General features: G+C 49.8%; 2 protein-coding genes and 1 pseudogene across 2 annotated transcripts; 2 read left to right on the top strand and 1 right to left on the bottom strand.

Annotated features, from left to right (window-relative positions):
• Window positions 1-6110: 6110 nt before the first annotated feature.
• Window positions 6111-7418, bottom strand: LOC136526508 (cell number regulator 13-like). The gene is made up of 3 exons (XM_066519156.1): window positions 6955-7418; window positions 6555-6607; window positions 6111-6213 (listed from the first exon to the last, which is right to left on the bottom strand). The coding sequence occupies exons 1-3, from the start codon at window positions 7375-7377 to the stop codon at window positions 6111-6113; spliced, it is 579 nt and encodes a 192-aa protein (XP_066375253.1). The 5' UTR covers window positions 7378-7418.
• A 1452-nt stretch (window positions 7419-8870) lies between these two features.
• On the top strand, window positions 8871-10615 carry LOC136526507 (uncharacterized; annotated as a pseudogene).
• A 1835-nt stretch (window positions 10616-12450) lies between these two features.
• LOC136526506 (uncharacterized mitochondrial protein AtMg00810-like) lies at window positions 12451-13730 on the top strand. The gene is made up of 2 exons (XM_066519155.1): window positions 12451-12868; window positions 13084-13730. The coding sequence occupies exons 1-2, from the start codon at window positions 12451-12453 to the stop codon at window positions 13728-13730; spliced, it is 1065 nt and encodes a 354-aa protein (XP_066375252.1).
• Window positions 13731-22719: the final 8989 nt, after the last annotated feature.

The raw sequence follows: 22719 nt of genomic DNA, 5'->3' as shown, positions 1-22719 counted from the left end.
ATCTTTTTTTCCCTCAAAAAAATACGTGTGGACAGTGGGCCGCGCGCATGGGCGCGCCCGAAAGACTAGTACAGCATGATCTCGGGCGAGGAGTCAGAACGATGAGTCCTATCACTATTTTGTCCTCTCCTCATCTCATCAGGGTCAACCAAACCTAGGGTCTTGGGCCGAGGCAGAGCAAACGAGTAAGGAAAGGACATTAGAGTAATGGGCATGGACCGGCCAAACTGCTGGTAAAAAAGCTAAGGGCTCGGCCCACATTTAAGCCCAGATACGGGTCCTCTAGTGCCAGCCTAAATAACAGTTGTTTTCTTCTTGGGTTGTCTTGTGCGTGATGAGCAGCTGGTACCTGAATTATTGAACAATTGAACCTACAGAAAATTATTGAACAAATGAAACATAAACAACAACAAAATATTGAACAAATTCAGCCTGGGTGTTTTAACCGACGGTTCGGTTCGGTTTTTTCGGTTTTCCAAAATTTCGGTTTTCAGAAAATGACCCCCGATCGGTTTGCTAAAATTCCAAAAACCGACCAATTTCGGTTCGGTTTTTTAGTTCGGTTTTTCGGTTAAAACCGAATAAACCGATGCAAGAAAACATCAGACAGGATTTAGAACTGACAGCACAGCACGGTATTTTATTTGAAGACTCAAGACTGTTACAAACTTAACAATTCAATGCTCAAATCAAATATTATAAATTTGCAGTTCATTCTTGATAATAAACCACAGTACTCCATCAGTTTTGATAAACAACAGGAAAAAAATAGGGTTCGGTTCGGTTTCTCGGTACTTCGGTTCGGTATTGCATAGAAACCGAAACCGAAGCCGAACACCGAACTTCACAGAACTGGAAACCGAAACCGAACCGAAAAACCGAACTACCGACTATTCGGTTCGGTTTCGGTTCGGTGTTCGGTTTTGTGAAAAAGTGCCCAGGCTGAGAACAAATGAACTTGCAGGATATATCTCCGTGGCCAAACCACGGTATAATAGGAGGCGGCTAGGCGCCATGCATGCATACCTAGCCTTGCGCTACTGCACGATAGTTGTACCTCAATCGAGATGCACTACCGGAAACGTCAAATTTGTCGAGTGTTTTTATGTTTGTTGAGTGTATTCTTTCGGGCACTCGGCAAACAAGTTTTTTGCCGAGTGCTGCGCTAAAAATACTCGAAAAAAACACTCGGTAAAGATGGGGTTTACCGAGTGTCAAAAAAAAACAATTGGCAAAAAGGGGATTTGCCGACTGTTTTTTTTTACACTCGGCAAATCAATAAAATCTTTTTTCTGGGAAAGAAGTAGAAGAAAAAAAAATGAAAAAAAAACTTTGCCGAGAGGGCACTCGGCAAAGAAAAAAAATTCTGGGAAAGAAAGAGAAGAAAAAAATGAAAAAAAAACTTTGCCGAGTGCCCAGATCTAGGACACTCGGCAAAGGAAAAAAATCTTTTTTCCGGGAAAGAAGGAGAAGAAAAAAATGAAAAAAACTTTGCCGAGTGCCCAGATCTAGGACACTCGGCAAAGAAAAAAAACACTTTTTTACCCGCCCCAGCGGACGCCCCACCCCCCCTTCTTGATTCCCCCGTAGGCGGCCCGCCCCCTCCCCTTCTTCCCCGTCGTCGGCCCACCCCCTCCCCTCCCTTCTTCCCCCGCCATCCGCCCGCCCCTCCCCCTCTTCTCCCCTCTCTTCCCCGGATCCGGTGCGGCCGCCCCCTCCTCTCCCTCTCTTCCCCGGATCCCGCGCCCCCTCCCCTCCCTCCCTTCCTCCCTCTCCGGCGCTGGCGTTGTCCCGCCCTCCCCTCCTCCCTCTCCGGCGCGCCCCTCCTCCTCTCGGATCCGGCGTGGCCCCGCCCTCCTCCCTCTCCGGCGCACCCCCCTCCTCCTCCCTCTCTCGGATCCGGCGCGCCCCCCTCCTCCTCCCTCTCTCGGATCCGGCGCGGCCCACCCTCCTCCCTCTCCGATGTGCCCCCCTCCTTCTCCCTCTCCCGGATCTGGCGCCCCCCTCCTCCTCTCTCCGACGCGCCCCCCTCCTTCTCCCTCTCCCGGATCTGGCGCGGCCCCGCCCTCCTCCCTCTCCCGGATCCGGTGCGCCCCTCCTCTCCTCCCTCTCCTAGATCCAGCGCCCCCTCCTCCTCCCTCTCCGGCGTGGCCCCGCCCTCCCCTCCTCCCTCTCCCGGATCCGGTGGTGTCGGCCCCCTCCCGGCCCTCTATCTCCAGATCCGGCGGCAACGGGCATGGCTGTTTTGGCGGCCTGGGCATGGTGGCGTGCGCGTGGTGGTGGTGTGGCGTGGTGGTGGTGTGGCGTGGTGGGGCCCTCCCTTCTTCCCTGGCGTGGTGGTGGCGGTGCTGGTGGTGCGGGCGTGGTGTCGGCGTGTCTTTTTTAATTTTTTTTTAAAAAAGTTTGCCGAGTGTTTTTTGGGCACTCGGCAACAACAGAAAACACTAGGCAAACTAGCGTTTGCCGTTAACAAGTTTGTCGAGTGTCGTTTGCCGAGTGCCTTTGCCGAGTGATTTTGAGACTTCGCCGAGTGCCCCTAGCACTCGGCAAATCTCCTGTATCCGGTAGTGATGTGAAAAGGGGAGGTCATTGGGGAATCTGATCGATACGCTGAGAGTCTACGTGCCGTGTTACCCTGAGGAGTTGTTATTAACCTGATCTCATAGCGTACGTGATTTTGCTAATAATATATGTTTTAAAGGTCATTATTACTTCATTAGAGAGCCACCATATACTTTTGCTCGTAGTATTTCGGTGTATGCCCGTGAGGCCAAAGTTGTTAGCCTAACTAGTAAAATTTAATCTAGTATAATATTAGATGTAGAATATAAAGACTGGACTGGACTGAACTCGTATCGGGGTCGAATTCCCTTTTCTGGTCGGCTCATCTACGCATACAGATCGATACATCCCGATCCCAAGTCGGAAAATCCTCAGTTCCACCGCAACCATAGGAGAGCCTCTAATAATAATAAAAAAGAAATACAGTACTAGCAAAAGTATGGTGGCTTTCTAACGAAGTACCCAGTGATTCTTTTAAAAATATATATACATTAGCAAAACCACGTACACTACGAGATCAAGTTAGGAGGACTAATAACAACTTCTCATGGTAACAAAGCAGACACTCAGTGTGTCAGATTGCCCAAATAACCATCCCCACCTGCTCATCACGCACAAGAAACAACGAACGAAGAAGAAAACAACAGCTATTTGGGCTGGCAACTAATATTATACTAGATTAAATTTTACTAGTTAGGCTAACAACTTTGGCCTCACGGGCATACACCAAAATACTTCGAGCAAAAGTATATGGTGGCTCTCTAATGAAGTAATAATGACCTTTAAAAAATATATTATTAGCAAAATCACGTACGCTATGAGATCAGGTTAATAACAACTCCTCAGGGTAACACGGCACGTAGACTCTCAGCGTATCGATCAGATTGCCCAATGACCTCCCCTTTTCACATCTCGATCGAGGTACAACTATCGTGCAGTAGCGCAAGGCTCGGTATGCATGCATGGCGCCTAGCCGCCTCCTATTATACCGTGGTTTGGCCACGGAGATATATCCCTGCAAGTTCATTTGTTCAATATTTTTTGTTGTTTATGTTTCATTTGTTCAATAATTTTCTGTAGGTTCATTTGTTCAATAATTCAGGTACCACCGTAAGAGTAAATATGGATAGGAAATAAATGAGAAGGCAACGGCAAAGTGACAGGTACTTCCTCCGTTCTAAATTATAAGTTGCTAGATACATATTAAAATAGATGAAAAAAAGTCAATGCGACTTATTATTTGAAACGAAGGGGGTATAATATTGCAATTTGCATTTTTTTTACGTGGTATAAGTCTCACACGAATTATTTCTTATTTGTATTCTTAGACGCTTTGATTTGATGAATGGGTAAATTCAGGATTATGATATGTAGATTGAGGCACTTTATCTAGGGTACCGAGTTGGTCGTACCTTAATTTTTTTTTGTCCTCCGCCACTTCTGTGATACTACCTGGTGTTTTCCCTGTTTCAAGCCTGCGCTACGATTGCCGCTAGTGCAAATACTCCCTATCATCCTACAAAGAATGTTACTTGACTACTACAGATCACTATTGAAGTATCATTGCGAACAATGATCATTATCATTTTTTTTTTGAGAAAAACGGGAGGGGGGGTGCTCCCCCTACTGAGCTTTTATTGATTTTTGAAGAACTATTTACAGGTCTTTATAAACTGCCTCAAGAAACAAAGAAAGAAATGAAAAAATGCCTATAATCCATAGTGATAGGTAGGTTTTCACTACCTGTTCATGTCTACAACCGGCTGTGATAGACAGTGACAGTGATATATCACTTATGGTTGTAACCACGAACTGACAGTGATATGTTGGATCGCGCCTTGGGCCAATTTATAGGAAATCATTAAGAGTAATGGAGATATGAGGTATATTTTAGGTCATGCCAGGCGTGTATTTGCCCCTCCGTCCTGTTTACAACGACCTTGCCGAATCTATCAATGGTATTGGAGTTGATGAGAGTAGCAAAGGACATAGCGGTCTTAGAAGATGACGGCAGACGCATAACCATTGCATGTCCTCTTAAGGGGCCGTGGCACAGGTGGAAACACATCGTCATTGCCATGGCACTGACTTCGATCGTGTGTTGGTGATGAAGAGGGCCTCGAAAGAGGCAGCGATGTTCTTAGGGAGGGTTGTGGCCAGGAGATCAAGGTTGGCCTTGTAGCCAATGGCGGAGGGAGAGAAGGGTGCGGGGCGGGAGGGGGGGGGGGGGGGGGGGGGGGGGACCCTAAACTAATGTAATTTCCAATGAAACTCAACCAAATGCCAACATATTAGGTGCTGCAGATGTTGTCAAGGACGTCATGACTGCTAGCAGAGCAATCATCGGTAGAGAGACGAAGAAGCATGAACTTGATAGGTCATGACGACATACTCCCTGAGGTCGACATACTGACTGTGATGGTGCTGCTATTGCGAGAGATGCGAGATCAAACTTTAGAGTTAGTATATGCGAACGATAAGCCGCGTTAGTCCCTTCGATCCACTAGTGAGACAAGACGATATGATGGAGAGGGCCAAGGTCAGATGAGACACCTGATCAAATCTCTTCAGCACAACAACTGACATCAAATTGTTAGCATAAGAGTACTACCAACTAACATCCTAATTCTGAAAGAAGACGTACCAGATAGGTCTACACATCAAGCAAACGCCTTGCAAATTGAACACCAGAAGTAGGTTCAAAAGTGGCAACCACAATTAACGTAGATAAATGATATGAACAAATGAAACTAGAACTTCAGCCAGTAGAGTGACTCAAGATACAAAAAACCACAACAACTGAGCAAGATAGCACTACCTAGGCTCACCCAAATGATAGAAGACAACAAAGAGTACCAAATGTGTCATCCACCTCAACCTGCCAACTTTGCCAAAGAACAATCCTAGAAGTACCCAATAACCTTGCAACAGCAAGCCTCACATATTCCTTGAATAAGAATTTCCAATAGCTTCCACCATTTTCTCCATAAAACTATTACCACCACTATCAATAGTGTTATTCTCTATTGATGTCAAATATGGCCACAACAAGATTATGACACCCACAACAACTCTCTATGCAAATCTTCTGAAGCAACCTCTTTAATAAGAGAACATATAAAGCATCAAACATAGAGACAACATATTGGGTTAAGTCTCAATTCTACCATATTACTAAGACATAGCAATCAAATAATGGCCGGGGATAATTTTCTAAGATGTGCAGATTGATCAAATGCACCATCAAATTGTTGTCTAGATGGTGACATGTTCAACATAAGAGCTTCATGACTTACATCATACGTATGCCGCAAAAATGTCTACCTTGAACCAACATGAACAAAACTTTCAATAGCCAAATGTCAACAAGTGACAACAAACTTGCTTACTTCCAAAATGACATATTCATGCAAATCAACAATCTATCATGTGTCTCCCAAAATGCCATATTTATGCAAATCAACAATCTAATATGTGTCTTTGATAATTAACTGCTCTTGTACCACTTGTGAGTGTAGAGGGGCAACAGAAGCGCTGAAATTAGTAACCTAAGTACTCACAAGAATTTCACTGAACACCTTATGTGCATACAACAAAACAGCCCCATAGTCCCAATTCATCAAACATGGTGTTGGTTCAACCTTCACAATACTGAATGAGCCACAAATGTGCTTAATAAGAAAAAACTGCTCGATTCAACTAAGCGTCGCCGCGGTCATGCTTAAAAACCTTACTGCACTGCCAACCTCATCTAGTGCGGCCGCCTGCTCGCCTGCCAGCTCTTTGTTAAGTGGCCGTTCCTAATAAGGTTATTGCTTTTCAATTTGTCACATTATGTTCCAGCTTTAAAGCTGTTTGACGTTTAGCCCCAAGGGGCCATTGCTAGTTTGCTACAGACTTCGTGCTATCTTGCTTAATGGGTATACTCACTAGATAAAATTTGTGAAACATACAATTATTTTTTTAAGAGACGTATTGAAGAAGTTTTCAACCTTGTATGGAGGTTTGTACAGCTTGCAATCACACTTGGAACATCCTCTGTGGACTGCCAAACAAGGATAAAACGAAACAACAAATATTATTGTTTGATAAACAGGCAGATTTTGACCAGCATACGTCGTAAAGATTTTTTTTACAACGGCCAATGAATTTCAGAAGCATTAAGTCCATACGAAGTTGTCTTAACTGCTAAGCTGCAAATGCTAATAATGGACCTCAATTGAGAAGCAATCATTCAGCATACCACTTGAAAGAATCGGTTCAAAGATATTATGAACGAAACAAAATAACAAGCCGTAATTACAAGCTGAACACAGCTAGAAAACCATGGGATCATCAGAATTTGTAGTGGTGAATTGGTGAATGGTGATCAACAAGCCCAAAGGCGCGTACCTTAGCCCGACGACGACCATGAGTATTCTCAACGACCATAAGGCGGATGAACATATCGATCTCCTTCTCCGCAGCGCGGAGCTCGTCGGCCATCCGAGCGGCGACGAGCAGGCTGCGGAGGTACCCGCAGTCCTGGCACGCCGTGACGAGCGCGTAGCACCGCCGCAGCGCGCCGCTGAGCTGCTTGAGCGGCCGTCGCGTGGCCTCTCGCCGCATCAGGTCGGAGAGCTCCAGCTCACGAAGCAGGCCGCCAACGAGCTCCACATGCTGCGCCAGCCTCCGGCACGCGTCCCGGTGGCGACGCGCCGCCAGCGCGGCCTGCACCACCATGGACACCAGCCCGAGCGCGTCCACGCCGATCAGCTGCGCCACGTTCGAGGCCTCGCCGAGCACGTTCCACAGGCCGCCCGATGAGGTCGCCATCTTGCGTCCTGGACCGCGCCCCGGTCCTCAAGCTGTGGACCTCGTTGCAGCCATTGACGAACGAAATATTTAGGGGTGGCAGACACACAGACGACTTAGGTGAGCGTAGACGACAACTTTGACTGGAGTGGGGTTGCGTGGTTTTACTCTGAAATTTCTGATTATTTTTTGTTGACATAGAATTTATGAGTTTTCTAAGGGCGTTTGGATTCATTTTGGAGTAATTGGAATCTATTTAATGGATTATGCTATTTAGCTTAGAATTGGAATCTACTTAATGGATTATGCTATTTAGCTTAGAATTTGAGAGTCTACGACTTTTCAAAGTTCACATATATGTCTATCTCAAATTCATAAGGTGAGAGATGTAAATTAATTCTATAAATGACAATGCTATATTTGTAATGTTCAACTCGCTTTCCTATAATAGAAATACAGCATATAAATATTTTCTTGCATGGTTAACAATAGTATATAAATATATTCCATAGCTTAATTAATATATGTCTAAATTATAATTTGTTAGAATGAATTCAATTTCAAAAATCAAACACGAGAGAGCTAAAATCTACCTAGGTATCTGTCTCCTCTAGTCCGCCACCTGATTTTTTTTTTCTTTCCCCTTCACGCTTCCTGCGTCTTCTCTGTCTCCAACGACCTTTGCCCCTCTTATTTGTCTCCGTCACTTAATAGAAAGCTCGTCTGGCGAGGCTTTTTTTACATAAAAAAATGGCAAAAGCTTTAAGTTAATTTTCTTAATTTTTATTAGGAGTGTCATCCTAGTTTTTTAATGGAAACCAAGCTAAAAAAACACAACTTTTCAAATAAACAACTCAACACGGCTACTCGTTCAGAAAGCAACCCTGAGCCAACTCAGTCCAAGCATCAAGCCAATTAGTGGGTGTTTGGTTCCAAGGACTAAACTTTAATCCCTGTCACATCGAATGTTTGATACTAATTAGGAGTATTAAATTAGATTAATTATATAACTAATTACATAAGTCATAACTAATTCGCGAGACGAATCTATTAAGACTAATTGGTTCATGATTAGTGAATGTGGTGCTACAGTAAACATATGTTAATCATGGATTAATTAGGTTTAATAAATTTATCTCGCAAATTAGTCACAGTTCATGCAATTAGTTTATAATTGCCTCATATTTAATCATCCAAATTGAAATCCAAATATTTGATGTGCCAGACACTAAACTTTAGTCTCTTGATCCAAATACCCCTTAATTAAACCTACCCGACGGCACAACTAAAACAATTCGCTCTGGAATGCAGCTCGCCGGCTCACCCAACTTGTTGGAGTATGAGAGTATGAGTGTATTAGGCCCATGAGGCCCATGTATGACTAATATACATTGCTACCCTTCTAGGGTTAGCCCAAGCCCAATGTGAATTCCAGCATGGTATCAGACTAGCTTTCCTCCCTCCCCTTCCCCAACCAGCCGCCAGGCGCCGCCGGCCGGCCTCTTGCCGCCGCCATGGCTGGCCGCCCTCCCCCTCCCCCTCCCTCCCCAACCTACTTCCACGTTTTCCCCTCCCTTCCCTACCCGTCGTGGGCCCAGCGCGCGGGCGCCGGCCCCCTTGCCGCGGACGCGGATGGCCCGGCCGCCGCCGCTGTCGCTGCGGGCGTGGGCGCGGGTGCCGGCGCGGGCGCGGGCGCGGGCGCAGGCGGCCCCGCCGCTGCGGGCGCGGGCGCAGGCGGCACCGCCGCCGCGGGCGCGGACACGGGCAGCCTGCCCACTGCCGCCGCCGCCGCTGCTGCAGGGGCGGGCGCAGGCGCAGGCAGCCACGCCGCTGCCGCTGGGGGCGCGGGGGAGACCCTGGAGCCTTTCTTCTTCCCCGCTCCCCCTCCTCTGCCGCCCCCTGCCCCTCTCCAGACGGCAGGGGCCAACTCCGCTCTCGCCGCCGCTCTCGTGGCTGCACAGGCTGCTGCTGCAGACAGCCAGGCCCGGGTGCGGGCGGCCGCCCTCGCTTTGGAGCGCGAGCGCGACGCGGCTGATGCCCTGGCCCGCCAGATCGCTGAGGCGGAGCAGCTCCTCGTCCTCCCTACATCCTACGACACCGCGGCCACCTCCTCAGGCTCGACGGGTCACCGCGCGTCTCGCACCACGGTCATCTGGCACGACCCGGCCGACCCGCACGTGGCTCAGCTCCACTACCAGGCCGGGGGTGTCCAGAACATCCGACTCCTCGTCCCGGTCGTCCTCGAGCCTGAGTCGCCCTCTTACGCTCGCTGGAGGGACCTGGTTCTCCTCACCCTCCGCCGCTACGCCCTCGACGACCACGTCCTAGTCGACGCCTCGGTCGCGGTCCAGACCCCATCGTGGCTGCGCCTTGACAGCGTCGTCCTCTCCTGGATCATCGGGACGATCTCCCTGGACCTCCACGACCTCGTCCGCAACTCTGCTGACGCTCGCCGGGCCTGGCTTGCGCTCGAGGGCCAGTTTCTGGGCAATGCCGAAGCCCGGGCCCTGCGTCTCGATGCGAGCTTCCGCACCTTCGTTCAGGGTGACCTCTCCGTTGGCGATTTCTACCGGCGCATGAAGAGCATGGCGGACTCCCTCGGCGACCTTGGCTGGCCCGTGGAGGACCGCATTCTGGTCCTCAATGTCCTCCGCGGGCTCAGTGACCGCTACGCCCACCTCCGGACGTGGATCACCCGACAGAGGCCCTTTCCCTCCTTCCTGCAGGTCCGTGATGACCTTGTCATGGAGGAGCTCACTCAGGGCGTCCAGCCAGGGTCCACCTCTGCGCCAGGGTCCTCGTCTTCCTCGACTGCCCTGGCCGCTACTCCTCCGGCGCGTTCATTCGCTCCACCGCCGTCGTCGCTTCTTGGTTCTCCTCCCCCCGGGCCGGGCGGGGGTGGGGGGGGGCCGTGGCGGCCGCCGTCGCCGTGGAGGGGGGCGTGGGGGCCACAGGGGCCACCACACACCGGCTCCTCCAGGGAGCCACCAGTCGCCCGCGACTCCACGGGGTGCAGCCTGGCCCTCTTTCCACAACCCGTGGTTGGGGCGCATCTCCATGTGGCCCTTCCCGGCTCCAGGTGGAGAGCCTCGCCCACCAGTGGCCTTGCTCACTGGAGCTCCTCCGGGGTTTTACTCCCCGTCTGCGTGGGCTACACCTCTCGGCGCATCTTCGTGGGTGCCACCTCCCGACACCTTGCCCGGGCCTGTCGGTTGGAACCCGGCGGCCTTGGCCAGATCCTTCAGCACCATGGCCCTGACACCACCTGCCGGTACTGACTGGATTGCCGACTCGGGTGCCACTTACCACACTACTCCAGACCTTGGTATACTCTCCTCTATTCACCCTCCTTCTCCCTCTCATCCTTCGTCCATCATGGTCGCGAATGGTTCGTGTATTCCAGTCACGTCCGTGGGTGCCGCCGGCACTCATGGTTCCTTTCTTCTTCCTGACATTCTTGTTGCACCCTCTATGGTTCACAACCTTCTTTCTATTCGTCGTTTTACAGCTGACAATTCCTGTTCTGTTGAATTTGACTCTTCTGGTCTTACTGTAAAGGATTTGGCTTCTCGGCGTCCTCTTCTCCGATGTGACAGCACGGGACCCCTTTACACCCTTCGGCTTCCGACGTCTGCTTCCTCTTCGTCACCGTCTACTTTGTCAGCTGCCTTCACCGCCACTCCTTCTTCCACCACTTGGCACCGTCGCCTCGGCCATCCTGGACGTGATGCTCTGACACAGCTTAGTCGCAGTTCCGACATTGGTTGTACTCGGGCTCATGATGAGCACTTGTGTCATGCGTGCCAGCTGGGCCGTCATGTTCGTCTCCCTTTTTGTTCTTCTTCTTCACATGCTACGCATGTGTTTGATCTTGTACACTACGACCTATGGACATCTCCTGTCATCAGCATTTCTGGGTATAAATACTATCTTGTGGTGGTTGACGATTTCTCGCATTACTCGTGGACTTTCCCCTTGCGTGCAAAGTCAGATACCTTCACCACTCTTCTCCACTTTTTCGCCTGGGTGTCTACTCAGTTCAGCCTTACCATCAAGGCCGTCCAGTGTGACAATGGCCGTGAGTTCGATAACGGCACCTCCCGTGCCTTCTTCCTCTCTCACGGTGTCCAGTTGCGCATGTCTTGCCCGTATACCTCCTCCCAGAACGGCAAGGCCGAGCGCATGATTCGCACCACGAATGACACCATGCGCACCCTTCTGCTCCAGGTGTCACTTCCTGCTCGCTTCTGGGCCGAGAGTCTGCACACCTCCACCTATCTCCTTAACCGCCTTCCTTCCGCTGCCTGCCCGGCTCCCACACCACACCACGCTCTCTTCGGTACCCCTCCTCGGTATGACCACCTTCGTGTCTTCGGGTGTGCGTGTTACCCTAACACCACTGCCACCGCTCCCCACAAGCTGGCTCCCCGTTCCGCTCTGTGTGTCTTCCTTGGGTACTCCCCGGATCACAAGGGGTACCGGTGCTTTGACCTCACCTCCCGTCGGGTCCTCATCTCTCGCCACGTGGTGTTTGATGAGTCTGTCTTCCCCTTCTCCACCACCACCACACCATCTCCCACCCCCGATCCTGACCCCTTCTCTCTGTTTCCCACTGACACGGTGGTCCAGCCGCTTTTACCGCTGTCTCCTGCAGGTACTGCTTCCCCGTGCCCCTCGCCGGGCCCGTGCCCCCACTCGCCGCCCACCAGTGACGCCCCTGGCCCTGCGCCCTGCCCGGGTCCAAAGGCGTCACCCTCCGGAGCTGCCCCTACCCCTCCGTCCGCAGCGGGTCCGGGGACGCCGCCTGTCGCACCTCCTACGCGTTTCGCCTAGCCGGTGCACGTCTACCAGCGCCGTGTGCCGGCGGCAACGCTGCCTCCGGCACCACCGGGGTCCACCTCTCCACTGGTGACGCCTACACCACCGGTGGCTCCTTCTCCGCCGGCGACCCCTACACCGCCGCCGCCGCCTCAGGCTGCCCGTGTCGCGTCGCCGGTGTACCACCCGCAACTCCTTCACCGACAACCGCGGCATGTTCACCCTATGGTGATGCGTCACGCGGCTGGTACCCTGTGGCCCCGGGCTCTCACAACAATGCCCGACGACCCGCAGATCTCTCCTGTACCCTCTTCCGTTCGCGACGCCTTGTCGGACCCTCATTGGCGCCGCACGATGGAAGAGGAGTACGCGGCTCTCCTCGTCAACCAGACATGGGATCTGGTGCCCCGTCCACCCGGATCCAACGTCGTCACCGGCAAGTGGATCTGGACACACAAGCGGCGGGCTGATGGTACCCTTGAGAGGTACAAGGCTCGCTGGGTTCTTCGGGGTTTCACTCAGCGCCCTGGAGTCGATTATGATGAGACTTTTAGCCCCGTGGTGAAGCCGGCCACCGTACGCACAGTGCTCTCCCTGGCTCTCAGTCGCTCTTGGCCTGTGCATCAGCTGGACGTCAAGAATGCTTTTCTCCACGGGACTCTCACCGAGACAGTCTACTACAGCCAGCCAGCGGGTTTGTTGACTCTTCTCGTCCGGACATGGTCTGCCGGCTCAACAAGTCTCTCTACGGCCTCAAGCAGGCCCCCCGGGCGTGGTACTCTCGGTTTGCTGCTTTCCTGCTGACACTGGGGTTTGTGGAGGCCAAGTCGGATATGTCCCTATTTATCTATCACCATGGAGCTGAGACTGCCTATCTGCTGCTCTACGTTGATGATATTGTCCTCACAGCCTCCAGCCCGTCCTTACTCAGCCGTGTCATCGCCTCTCTTCAGCAGGAGTTTGCTATGAAGGATCTTGGTGTGCTCCACCACTTCCTCGGGGTCACTGTTGAGCCTCGCCCCACCGGCCTTCTCCTTCACCAGCGGCAGTACACTCTTGGTATCCTGGAGCGTGCTGGGATGACTAACTGCAAGCCTTGCTCTACTCCAGTTGACACACAGGGCAAGCTGTCAGAGGCTGTGGGCACCACCGTGGCAGACCCCACTACTTACCAGAGTCTTGCAGGTGCCCTTCAGTACCTCACCTTCACCAGGCCAGACATCACCTATGCAGTGCAGCAGATATGCCTTCACATGCATGATCCCCGAGAGCCTCACCTCACTGCGCTCAAGCGCCTCCTCCGTTACCTCCACGGCACTGTCGACTATGGCTTACTCCTTCAGCGGTCTTCCTCCACCGAGCTCGTCGTCTACACTGACGCCGACTGGGCCGGGTGTCCGGACACTCGGCGCTCTACCTCCGGCTACGCTGTCTTTCTAGGCGGCAACCTGGTGTCCTGGTCGTCCAAGCGCCAGCCGGTGGTCTCCCGATCCAGTGCCGAGGCGGAGTACCGAGCTGTCGCTAACGGCATGGCTGAGGCCTCCTGGCTCCGATAGCTCCTTGCCGAGCTCCACAGCCCTCTCTCCCAGAGCACGCTGGTCTACTGCGACAACGTCAGTGCGGTGTACCTCTCCACCAACCCCGTGCAGCACCAACGGACCAAGCATGTGGAGATCGACCTACACTTTGTCCGTGATCGGGTTGCCATCGGCGATGTTCGGGTCCTACACGTCCCGACCACCTTCCAGTTTGCCGACATCTTCACCAAGGGCCTCCCGTCATCGACCTTCACTGAGTTTCGCTCTAGCCTCAACATCATTGGTGGCTAGTTGCGTCTGTGGGGGGGCTCGTGTGTGTGCTTCTTTTCATGTCCAGTCTGTAACTCCGCTGCGATGGTAGTTCAGACTGCGGGGGGGGGGGGGGTGTTGGAGTATGAGAGTATGAGTGTATTAGGCCCATGAGGCCCATGTATGACTAATATACATTACTACCCTTCTAGGGTTAGCCCAAGCCCAATGTGAATTCCAGCACAACTAGTGAAAATAACTGCATAGTTATTTTAAAGGAGAAACCCACAACTAAAGGTACACCGCAACCGCAACGATGGCGTTGACGTCAATTCGGGTTACACGTTGGTAGGGACTAGATCATCCGAAGCCACACATGGTGTAGATAGGAGGCAGAAGGAGATCCCAATGACGAGGCAAACTAACAGATTGATGAAGCCGATTAGACGCTCGTTCTTTGCCTAAAAAATCCACAAATGCCTCCAGGGAAAACATGCACAGCGGGGTCCCCTAGGGTTGACAAGCCACCTAAAATGCTGACAAATCTGGTCGATAGAAGTGCTTTTTTCACGACCGGGCCATTCACCCATTTTTCATTAAAAGGAAAAAGTTAACAATACATCCGTGCATGGCCACGCAAGCGAGGAACCTTCGTGATACAACGCACACCTTACCACCTAGCTACTAGATTCACTTAGAAAAGATTACATAGGAAAGGTGTTTTGTGACCACATCGGCTAGACAAAAGCGAACGTCTAGGCCCGCTGGTTCCTACCCAGGAAGAGGACCTGCATGGCTTCCCGCATCGACGTTGAAAGGGGGAGGGTGAAGGCGGTCTGGAATTCCTCGAATGAGGCTTCATCAGGTATCTCAGTCTCCACCTCGAGCCCCAGACGTTTCATCATCACCTGCCACGCCTGAGCCTCAGGCTTCTATTTCCTTTGCCTGCACTTGGCGGCAAGCCCAGTGCTCCTCTTGGGGATGAGCTCCGAGTAGTCTAGCTCCCTCGCCCAAGCTCTAGCAGCCCGGGTTAGCCGCAGTCGTGGAGGTGATGACAAGACAGGCATCATGAGCGGCTTCTTGAATGTAGCGATGAAGTCCTCAGTCGACGTTGTGGCCATCACGTTAGGTGCACTACCGTCAGTAGTCGTTGTGGCTAGGCCACCTCCATCTGCACCTTCCTGGTTGACAGGGAAGTCAACCTAGACCGAGGGTGGGGATCCCCTAGCTTGCTCTAGCTCCAAGAGTGAGGGCCTTGCTGAGGTTTGGCCCGAGCTGCACTCGTCTAGGCCTGAAAGGCACAGGTCCACCGCCTGGGCCACCTCTGACATGTCGTGGCTCATGAGACCTGCCTGAGGTGGCCTTTTGGTCAGACATGCCACCACCTCAACCAGCATGGGATCGAAGTCCCAACGTTGAACCTCCAAGCAACGGTCCACTGCGCCCTCAGGCTCAAGGTGCACCGCTTGTATCTGCATTTCGCCTTCCTGCATAATGATGCTAGAGTGGCTGACCTGCTAAGACTCGCATGCAAAGCCCCCCCCGAGCAAAGCACAGACCCCGGCCACGGAACCTCGAGGAAAGGTGTGCCTGGAACTCCTCTGGTGTGATGGCTGGCTGGTCTCCACCAATGAGTGCGACGAGAATAAGGGAGAGGTCCGCTCCAGATGCAGCGAGCTCCACGGTCCTATGGACGACAAAGACCTTGATCTTGGGATGGTTATCAATGTCACCCAGAGGTGGTGGTACCGACAGGATGCTGTTGTGGCGCTACTGCAGTGACAAAGATGGTATGGTCGACCGCTGACCTGGCACGACGTGATAATCCAGCGACAAGCTAGGTCACCTCAGACCAGTTGGGCGATGCTCCTTAAAGGCACTCTGTCTTGGGTGACGCGCCACCAAGGATGAAGGCTTGCATGCCGGTGAAGGGCCTTGCTTGCACGCCGACGAACGACCATGCTTGCACGCCTTGGCCCGATGGCTGGTATCCCAGTAGCAGGATAGGGAGCAACACTAAGCGGCGATGTGATCGTGCATGAGGCAGTTGAAGCATAGACCCACAAGCTCCGACAGGACAGGGCAATGGCGTTTGGGTGCCATACTACCCAGACAGCACCTGCGATGACTACTCTGAACAATCTAGAATCCATCGGCGTCGATGATGGGCCCTCGATGGGGTTGCCGAAACATGTTAGGCACAGGTGCCCTACGCCGTGGGCCGAGTCGCTGGTGCACCAAAACTCTCATCGTTGGCTGTGAACCAAGGCGACGCTGCGTGGCCACATGTGCGACGTTCAACGGCTGAGTCCCACAGCTATTGGGCTCAGCGGTCCTACACCAATGATGCCACTTCCCCCCTACAGGCACCGAACGGGTTTCCTCCACAACGCACTGCACCGTGTCTAGAGCCCTAGCCGGCGGTGGAGGCGTGGCCCAGAGAGCTTTGCGAGCAACGTCCAGGTACAACGAGCACGTGGCAGGAGAAGTGAGTTCGTCGTTAGAACTACCTACACCGGGGTCTTCCTCCCAACGTCAGAACTTACTCCTGCTAGATAACTAACGGGTGGGGAAGAACGGGGGAGCATGCGCGGAGAGGGAGGATGGCGAGGGACTGCCCAAGCAAGCCACATCCTCCTCCTTGTCCTTGTCATCTAGGACATCCTCGACGACAACCAATGTCTCGTCCACCATCCCTCCAACCGTCGATGGTGAGGTGGCTATAGGCGCCTAGAAGGCCACCGATAGGCTGGGGTTGGGGCTAGCGGCACGAACGCTGGCATGGCCACCTGCCCCACGCAAGCTAGGCTCGGGCGGTGGCATGATGGAGGCCTCGATCTCACTAACCCCTGGGTGAGCGCTGGAGGGGCACCCATCAATGGGTAGATCAAGCGACGGTGGGGGTGGATCTGGGTGCTGAAGGGGAGGGGCGGCTGGTGATGGGGCGAATCTAGAAGGGTTGAGCACTGGTGGTTGGAGGATGACGAGGGGGTCGGGGTCAGGATCCAACTCCTTGCCACATGCCTAGGAGACATCACAGGCACCGGCAGTGGCTGAGGCACGCGCTCCCTAGCGTAGGCATCTACACGAGGGTGAGGAGGGTCGAGCGGCAGTGGGGCACCAGCACCAGCCCCCACGGCCACCAACATCAGGTCAGAAGCGCTGCGCGTGCTAGCTTCGATGCCCACAGCGGACGGCGGTGGCGGTGTAGGGTTGAGATGGCGAACTAGAGGGGGTAAATAGTTCTTTCTAAAATTAATCATGTCGGCTAACCGAAACAAATGTGGAATTAAAACTATCGGTCTAGCCAAGACTACACCCCTCTAAGTTCATAAGCACCTTATAAAGATCCTAAAGAGGCAACAAAGGTGCTGGGCTAGCTAGTGCTCACCTATCCAATTCTAGCTTGCAAGGTCACACAAACCTATACAACTAGTACTTTAAGCAAACCAGAGAGCACCTACACAATCTAGTAAGTAAAAGCACAAAGCCACCTAAGCTCACTAGCAATGCTTAATAACAAGGCTACATAAGCCAAATTAGAGAGCATAAATTACTTAGCTACACAAACTAAGCAATATGACTAACAAGGTTACTCAAACCAAATTAGTCACGCAAGGGAACTACTTCTATGCTATACAAGCAAGAAGGTAACTAGCAAGCTACACAAGCTAACTAATTACAAGAGCAACTACACAAGCACAATGTATAAAATGTAAATACAAGCTTGTATTGCGCAGAATACAAACCACCCTAAAGATGATCAAGACAATGTTGACACGGTGATTTTCTCCCAAGGTTCACTTGGTTGATAAAAGCATCTAGGCCCCTAGTTGGGTTTCGGTGATTAATGACAATACGTGATTACTGTGACTAACGTGTATTTTGTAGAGGCAATTAAGTTAGGTCACGGTAATGGAGATCGATTGGGCTATTATGGTGGTCACGCCCCTATGATGGAAATCATTTCAATTTTCAAAGGATGGACGACAAGGTTAAGGATGAACTAGTTCTAAGTGTCGTTTGGTGTTGAAGAGACACTTAGAGTAGTTTATGACTTTGTTTTTCCTTTGGCCATACTATTAAGAGGGGTATGGACGGGTAGCTTGACCTAGGTGAGTCTAGTGGGTTAGGTGTGGTGCACACTTGCTAAAACTAGCGCTAGGTAGCTCCTAAAAAGCCCTTAGATCCATTGGAGCAAACTTCATTCACGTATGATCGAGAGTTGTAAGTGAATGGAGGGTCAAATACTGAACGGACGCTGGTTCCGGTGTGATCGGACGCTGACGCAGAGTCCGGTCAGTTCATTTGATCAAGGTAAAATCATCTGGTACAACCGGACGCTGAGAGACGAAGTGACCGGACGCTGAGAGCCAGTGTCCGATCGATTCCAGTAAGGTTCTAGAGAGGGAAAATCATGACCGAATGCGTCCGGTTACCACATTAACACTGGAGTTCAGGGAGAACTGACCGGAGCGTCCGGTCACCCCGCAGAGGCACATAACGGTTCGTTTTTCAACCAAGGTTATAAATACTTCCTCAATTCATGTGAGGGGGTACTTTTGCTCATTTCAACAGCTGAGAAACACCTTTAAGAGTGCCAAGAAAAGCAAGGTCCTAGTGAGGTGATTGAGATTTGAGAATCCCAAAGAGAGCCCTCATTAGTGAGATCAAGAGTAGCAAAGTGTGCATCCACCCTTCTCATTAGGCTTGTCGTGGTCAAGTGAGAGTTCATGTTTGTTACTCTTGGTGATCACCATCACCTAGATGGCTTGGTGGTGATTGGAACCTTGGTGTTCATCCAGTGAAGCTTGTGGATGACCCAACTCAAGTTGTGAGCGGCTGTGGGTGATTCACCACGATGGAGTGTCGATGAATCAACACGTAGAGAGCACTTGATCCTTGCGTGGATCAAGGGAGAGCTACACCCTTGCGCGGATGCTCCAATGAGGACTAGTGAGGAGTGATGACTCTCTGATACCTCGGCAAAATATTGCTGCGTTCCTCCTTCTCTCTTTACTTTGAGCAATTCAATTCTTGTCATTTACATTCATAGAATTGCCATGCTAGAGTAGGATTGGAACATAGGTTGCTAAACTTTTATGCGGTAGATCAATAGAAACACTTTCTAGCCACAAGGGGTTAATTGGGCTAACCATAGGGTTTAATTATTGTAAAGAAATTTAGAATTAGCCCAATTCACCCTCTCTCTTGGGCATCTTGATCCTTTCAATTGGTATCAGAGCCTCATGCTCATGTTTTTAGGCTTAACCGCCTAGAGAAAGATGTCTCACGGGGATGGTCCTCCTCCTATCTTTGAGGGGATGATTTTCCATATTGAAAAATCCACATGGAGGTGTACCTAGAAGCTCTAGATGTTGGAATTCTTAGAGCCGCCTCATAAGGTTTTTCAAAACCTCAGGATGACGCACACCCACAAGGCGATGAGTTGAATTACGAGAAATGAAATGCAAAGGCTCAAAACACCATTTTTAGAGGCCTTTGCAAAGATGTGTTCAATCGGGTGAGGAACTACAAAGACGCCCATGCACTATGGTCGGATGTTTGTGCGCTCCATGAGGGAACAAAGAGTGTGCGTGAGGAACGCTATCATCTAGTCATGAAAAAGCTAAATTCTTTTGAGATGCTTCCTAAAGAATGTGCTAATGAGATGTACTCCCATTTAAATGTTCTTGTAGAGGAAGTCAATAGGCTTGGACTCACTCAAATGCAACCATCCGATGTTGTAAGAAAAATCTTGAGTGTCCTCCCCACTGACAAATATGGGCATATTGTGACCGTGCTTCATCAAGGTGATCTTTCCACCGCTACACCAACATAAATTTTGGGAAAGATCAATGCTCATGAGATGTAAATGCACATCACACCACAAGATAGCTCATCCTCTACTAAGAAGAAAGAAAAAGACTTAGCATTCAAAGCTAGCCAAGAGAAGGGCAAAGCAAGGCTTGAGTATGAGAGCTTAAGTGATGATGAAATTGATGATGCAAGTCTTGCTCTCATGGTGAGAAGAACCGCCAAGATGTTAAAGAAGCTCAACAAGAGTGGCATCAAGTTTGATGACAAGAAGAAGAAGTTCTTCACTAGCTCTAGAAGGAAGCCAATCTCCGAGATGGATTGCTACAATTATGGAGAACTTGGTCATCTAGCACACCAATGCACCAAGCCCAAGAAAGACAAGTTCAAGAACAAGTACAAGGGCAAGAAAGATGACTCAAGCAATGAAGAAGAAGATGAGAAGAAGAAAAACAAGCCATACAAGAAGAGAGATGGCAAAAAGAAGGACTTCCACAAGAAGAAGAAAAGTGGAAAGGCATACATCGTTGGTGATTGGCTCATAGACATTGATTCATCTAGTGGCTCATCCGATGATGATAGTGACAACGAGAATGTGGCCGCCATTGTTATTGACTCTTCATCATCTTCACCACCACCACCTCCATCATCCTCTACACACCTATGCCTTATGGCCAAGGGTGATCACAAGGTATCAAATGATGATAGTAGTGGTGATGAACATGCTAGCAATGATGATAGTGATAGTGATGATGATGAATATGAATCACCTTCTTATGATGATCTTGTTAAGTTGCTAAATCAATACACTAAGATAATTAGAAATAGTATAGCTAAAAATGAAAAACTAGAAGCTAAGAATGACTCTCTTTTAGCAAAATGTGATATAGCCAAAAAGGCTAGTGTTGAGCTTAGAGAAGCAAATGATGCGATATCATCCAAACTCAAGGAGCTCAAATCTTCTAAGAAGGAGCTTAAAGATAAACATGATAAACTTGAGAGGATACACAATGAGCTCATCACTAGCCACAACATGCTAAAAGATGAATATACTACTCTTAAGATTAATCATGATAATCTTGTCATTGCTTAAGAATATTTATCTAATGAGCCACATGATGCTACTAACAATGTTGTTAAGATTGATATAGCTACATCATGTGATGATTTGATCATTGAGAGCATTGAGCAAAGTTCTAGTAGCAAGGGCAAGCAAGTGGTTGAGGTCGATGATTATGATGAGTTTATCAAGCTCAAGAATGACAATGAAAAGCTCAAGAAAGATCTTGAAGAGATCAAAACCCACAACACTATTGTGCTAGAAACTCTTGATCATGATGGTGATTTGATTCTTGAGAATGAGAAACTAAAAGAAGAAAACAAGAAGCTCAAGGAAGAGAAAAACAATGATGCACTCAAGGAAGAGAACAAGAAGCTCAAGTTGGAGAAAGAGCATCTCAAGATTGGATTGAGCAAGTTCACAAGAGGCAAGTATCTTCAAAGTGAGCTAGTAATAAACATCGTCATGAAGATGGATAGAAGTGGCTTTGGGTACTTGGCAAACCAAGAGAAGAAGGCTCAAGCTCAACAACAACATAAGTCAAAGCCAAAGCCAAAGAGATGTTTTGAGTGTGGGCAAGAAGGCCACTTTGCTCATGAGTGCCAAACTCCACCACCACAACCCTTGCCCAAGCATGCTAGACATTTTGCCTTCAATGCTCGTTACATGCTTAGAAAGGATTCTAGTGGGACGATGAAAGTTATGTTCTTAGGATCTCCCAACAAGAATAGGCCTAAGAAAATTTGGGTAGCAAAGTCACTTGTTGAGAAGGTGAAGGGCCCTCAACAAGTTTGGGTTCCTAAAGCTTGATCTCTTGTGTGTAGGTGAACTATAAGACCGGTGGAAGTCATTGGGTTATTGATAGTGGTTGCACACAACATATGACCGGTGATCCTCATATGTTCACCTCACTAGATGAAGAAGTAGATGGACAACAAAGAATCACTTTTGGGGATAACTCAAAGGGCAAGGTTAAAGGATTGGGCAAAGTGGCAATATCAAATGATCATTCTATCTCAAATGTGCTATATGTTGCTTCATTGAGCTTCAACTTGCTATCCGTTGGACAATTATGTGATCTTGGCTTCCAATGCTTGCTTACCAAGAAGAAAGTTGTTGTATCTAAGAAGGATGATGATCAAGTGATATTCAAGGGTTTTAGATACAACAACCTATATCTAGTGGACTTTACCTTCGAAGATGCTAACTTGAAGACATGCCTATTCACCAAAACAACACTTGGGTGGCTATGGCATAGAAGACTTGCTCATGTTGGGATGAGCTCACTCAAGAAGCTAATGAAGAATGATTTGGTCATAGGGTTGAAGGATGTGAAGTTTGAGAAGGACAAGCTTTGTAGTGCATGTCAAGCCGGCAAGCAAGTTGCAAATATTCATCCAACAAAAGCTTTCATGTCAACCACAAGAGTGCTAGAACTCCTTCACATGGGCTTATTTGGACCAACAACATACAAGAGTTTGAGAGGAAATCTTTATTGTCTTATGATTATTGATGACTATTCAAGATACACATGGGTATTCTTCCTTCATGACAAATCTGAAGTTACATCTTGTTTCAAGAAGTTTGCCAAGAGAGCACAAAATGAGTTTGAAGTGAAGCTCAAGAAGATTAGAAGTGACAACGGCAAAGAATTTGACAACACAAACATAGAAGCCTATTGTGATGAAGTTAGGATCAAGTATGAGGTCTCCGCAACATATACTCCTCAATAAAATGGTGTAGTTGAGAGAAAGAACCAGACATTGATCACTCTTGCAAGAATAATGCTAGATGAGTACAACACCCCTGAAGCTCTATGGGCGGAAGCTATCAACACCACATGCTATGCATCCAATCACCTATTCCTTCAAAAGCTCCTTG

Source organism: Miscanthus floridulus, chromosome 19 (genome assembly GCF_019320115.1).
Source record: "Miscanthus floridulus cultivar M001 chromosome 19, ASM1932011v1, whole genome shotgun sequence".
NCBI lineage: Eukaryota > Viridiplantae > Streptophyta > Magnoliopsida > Poales > Poaceae > Miscanthus > Miscanthus floridulus.
This window is presented reverse-complemented; position numbering and strand designations above follow the sequence as displayed.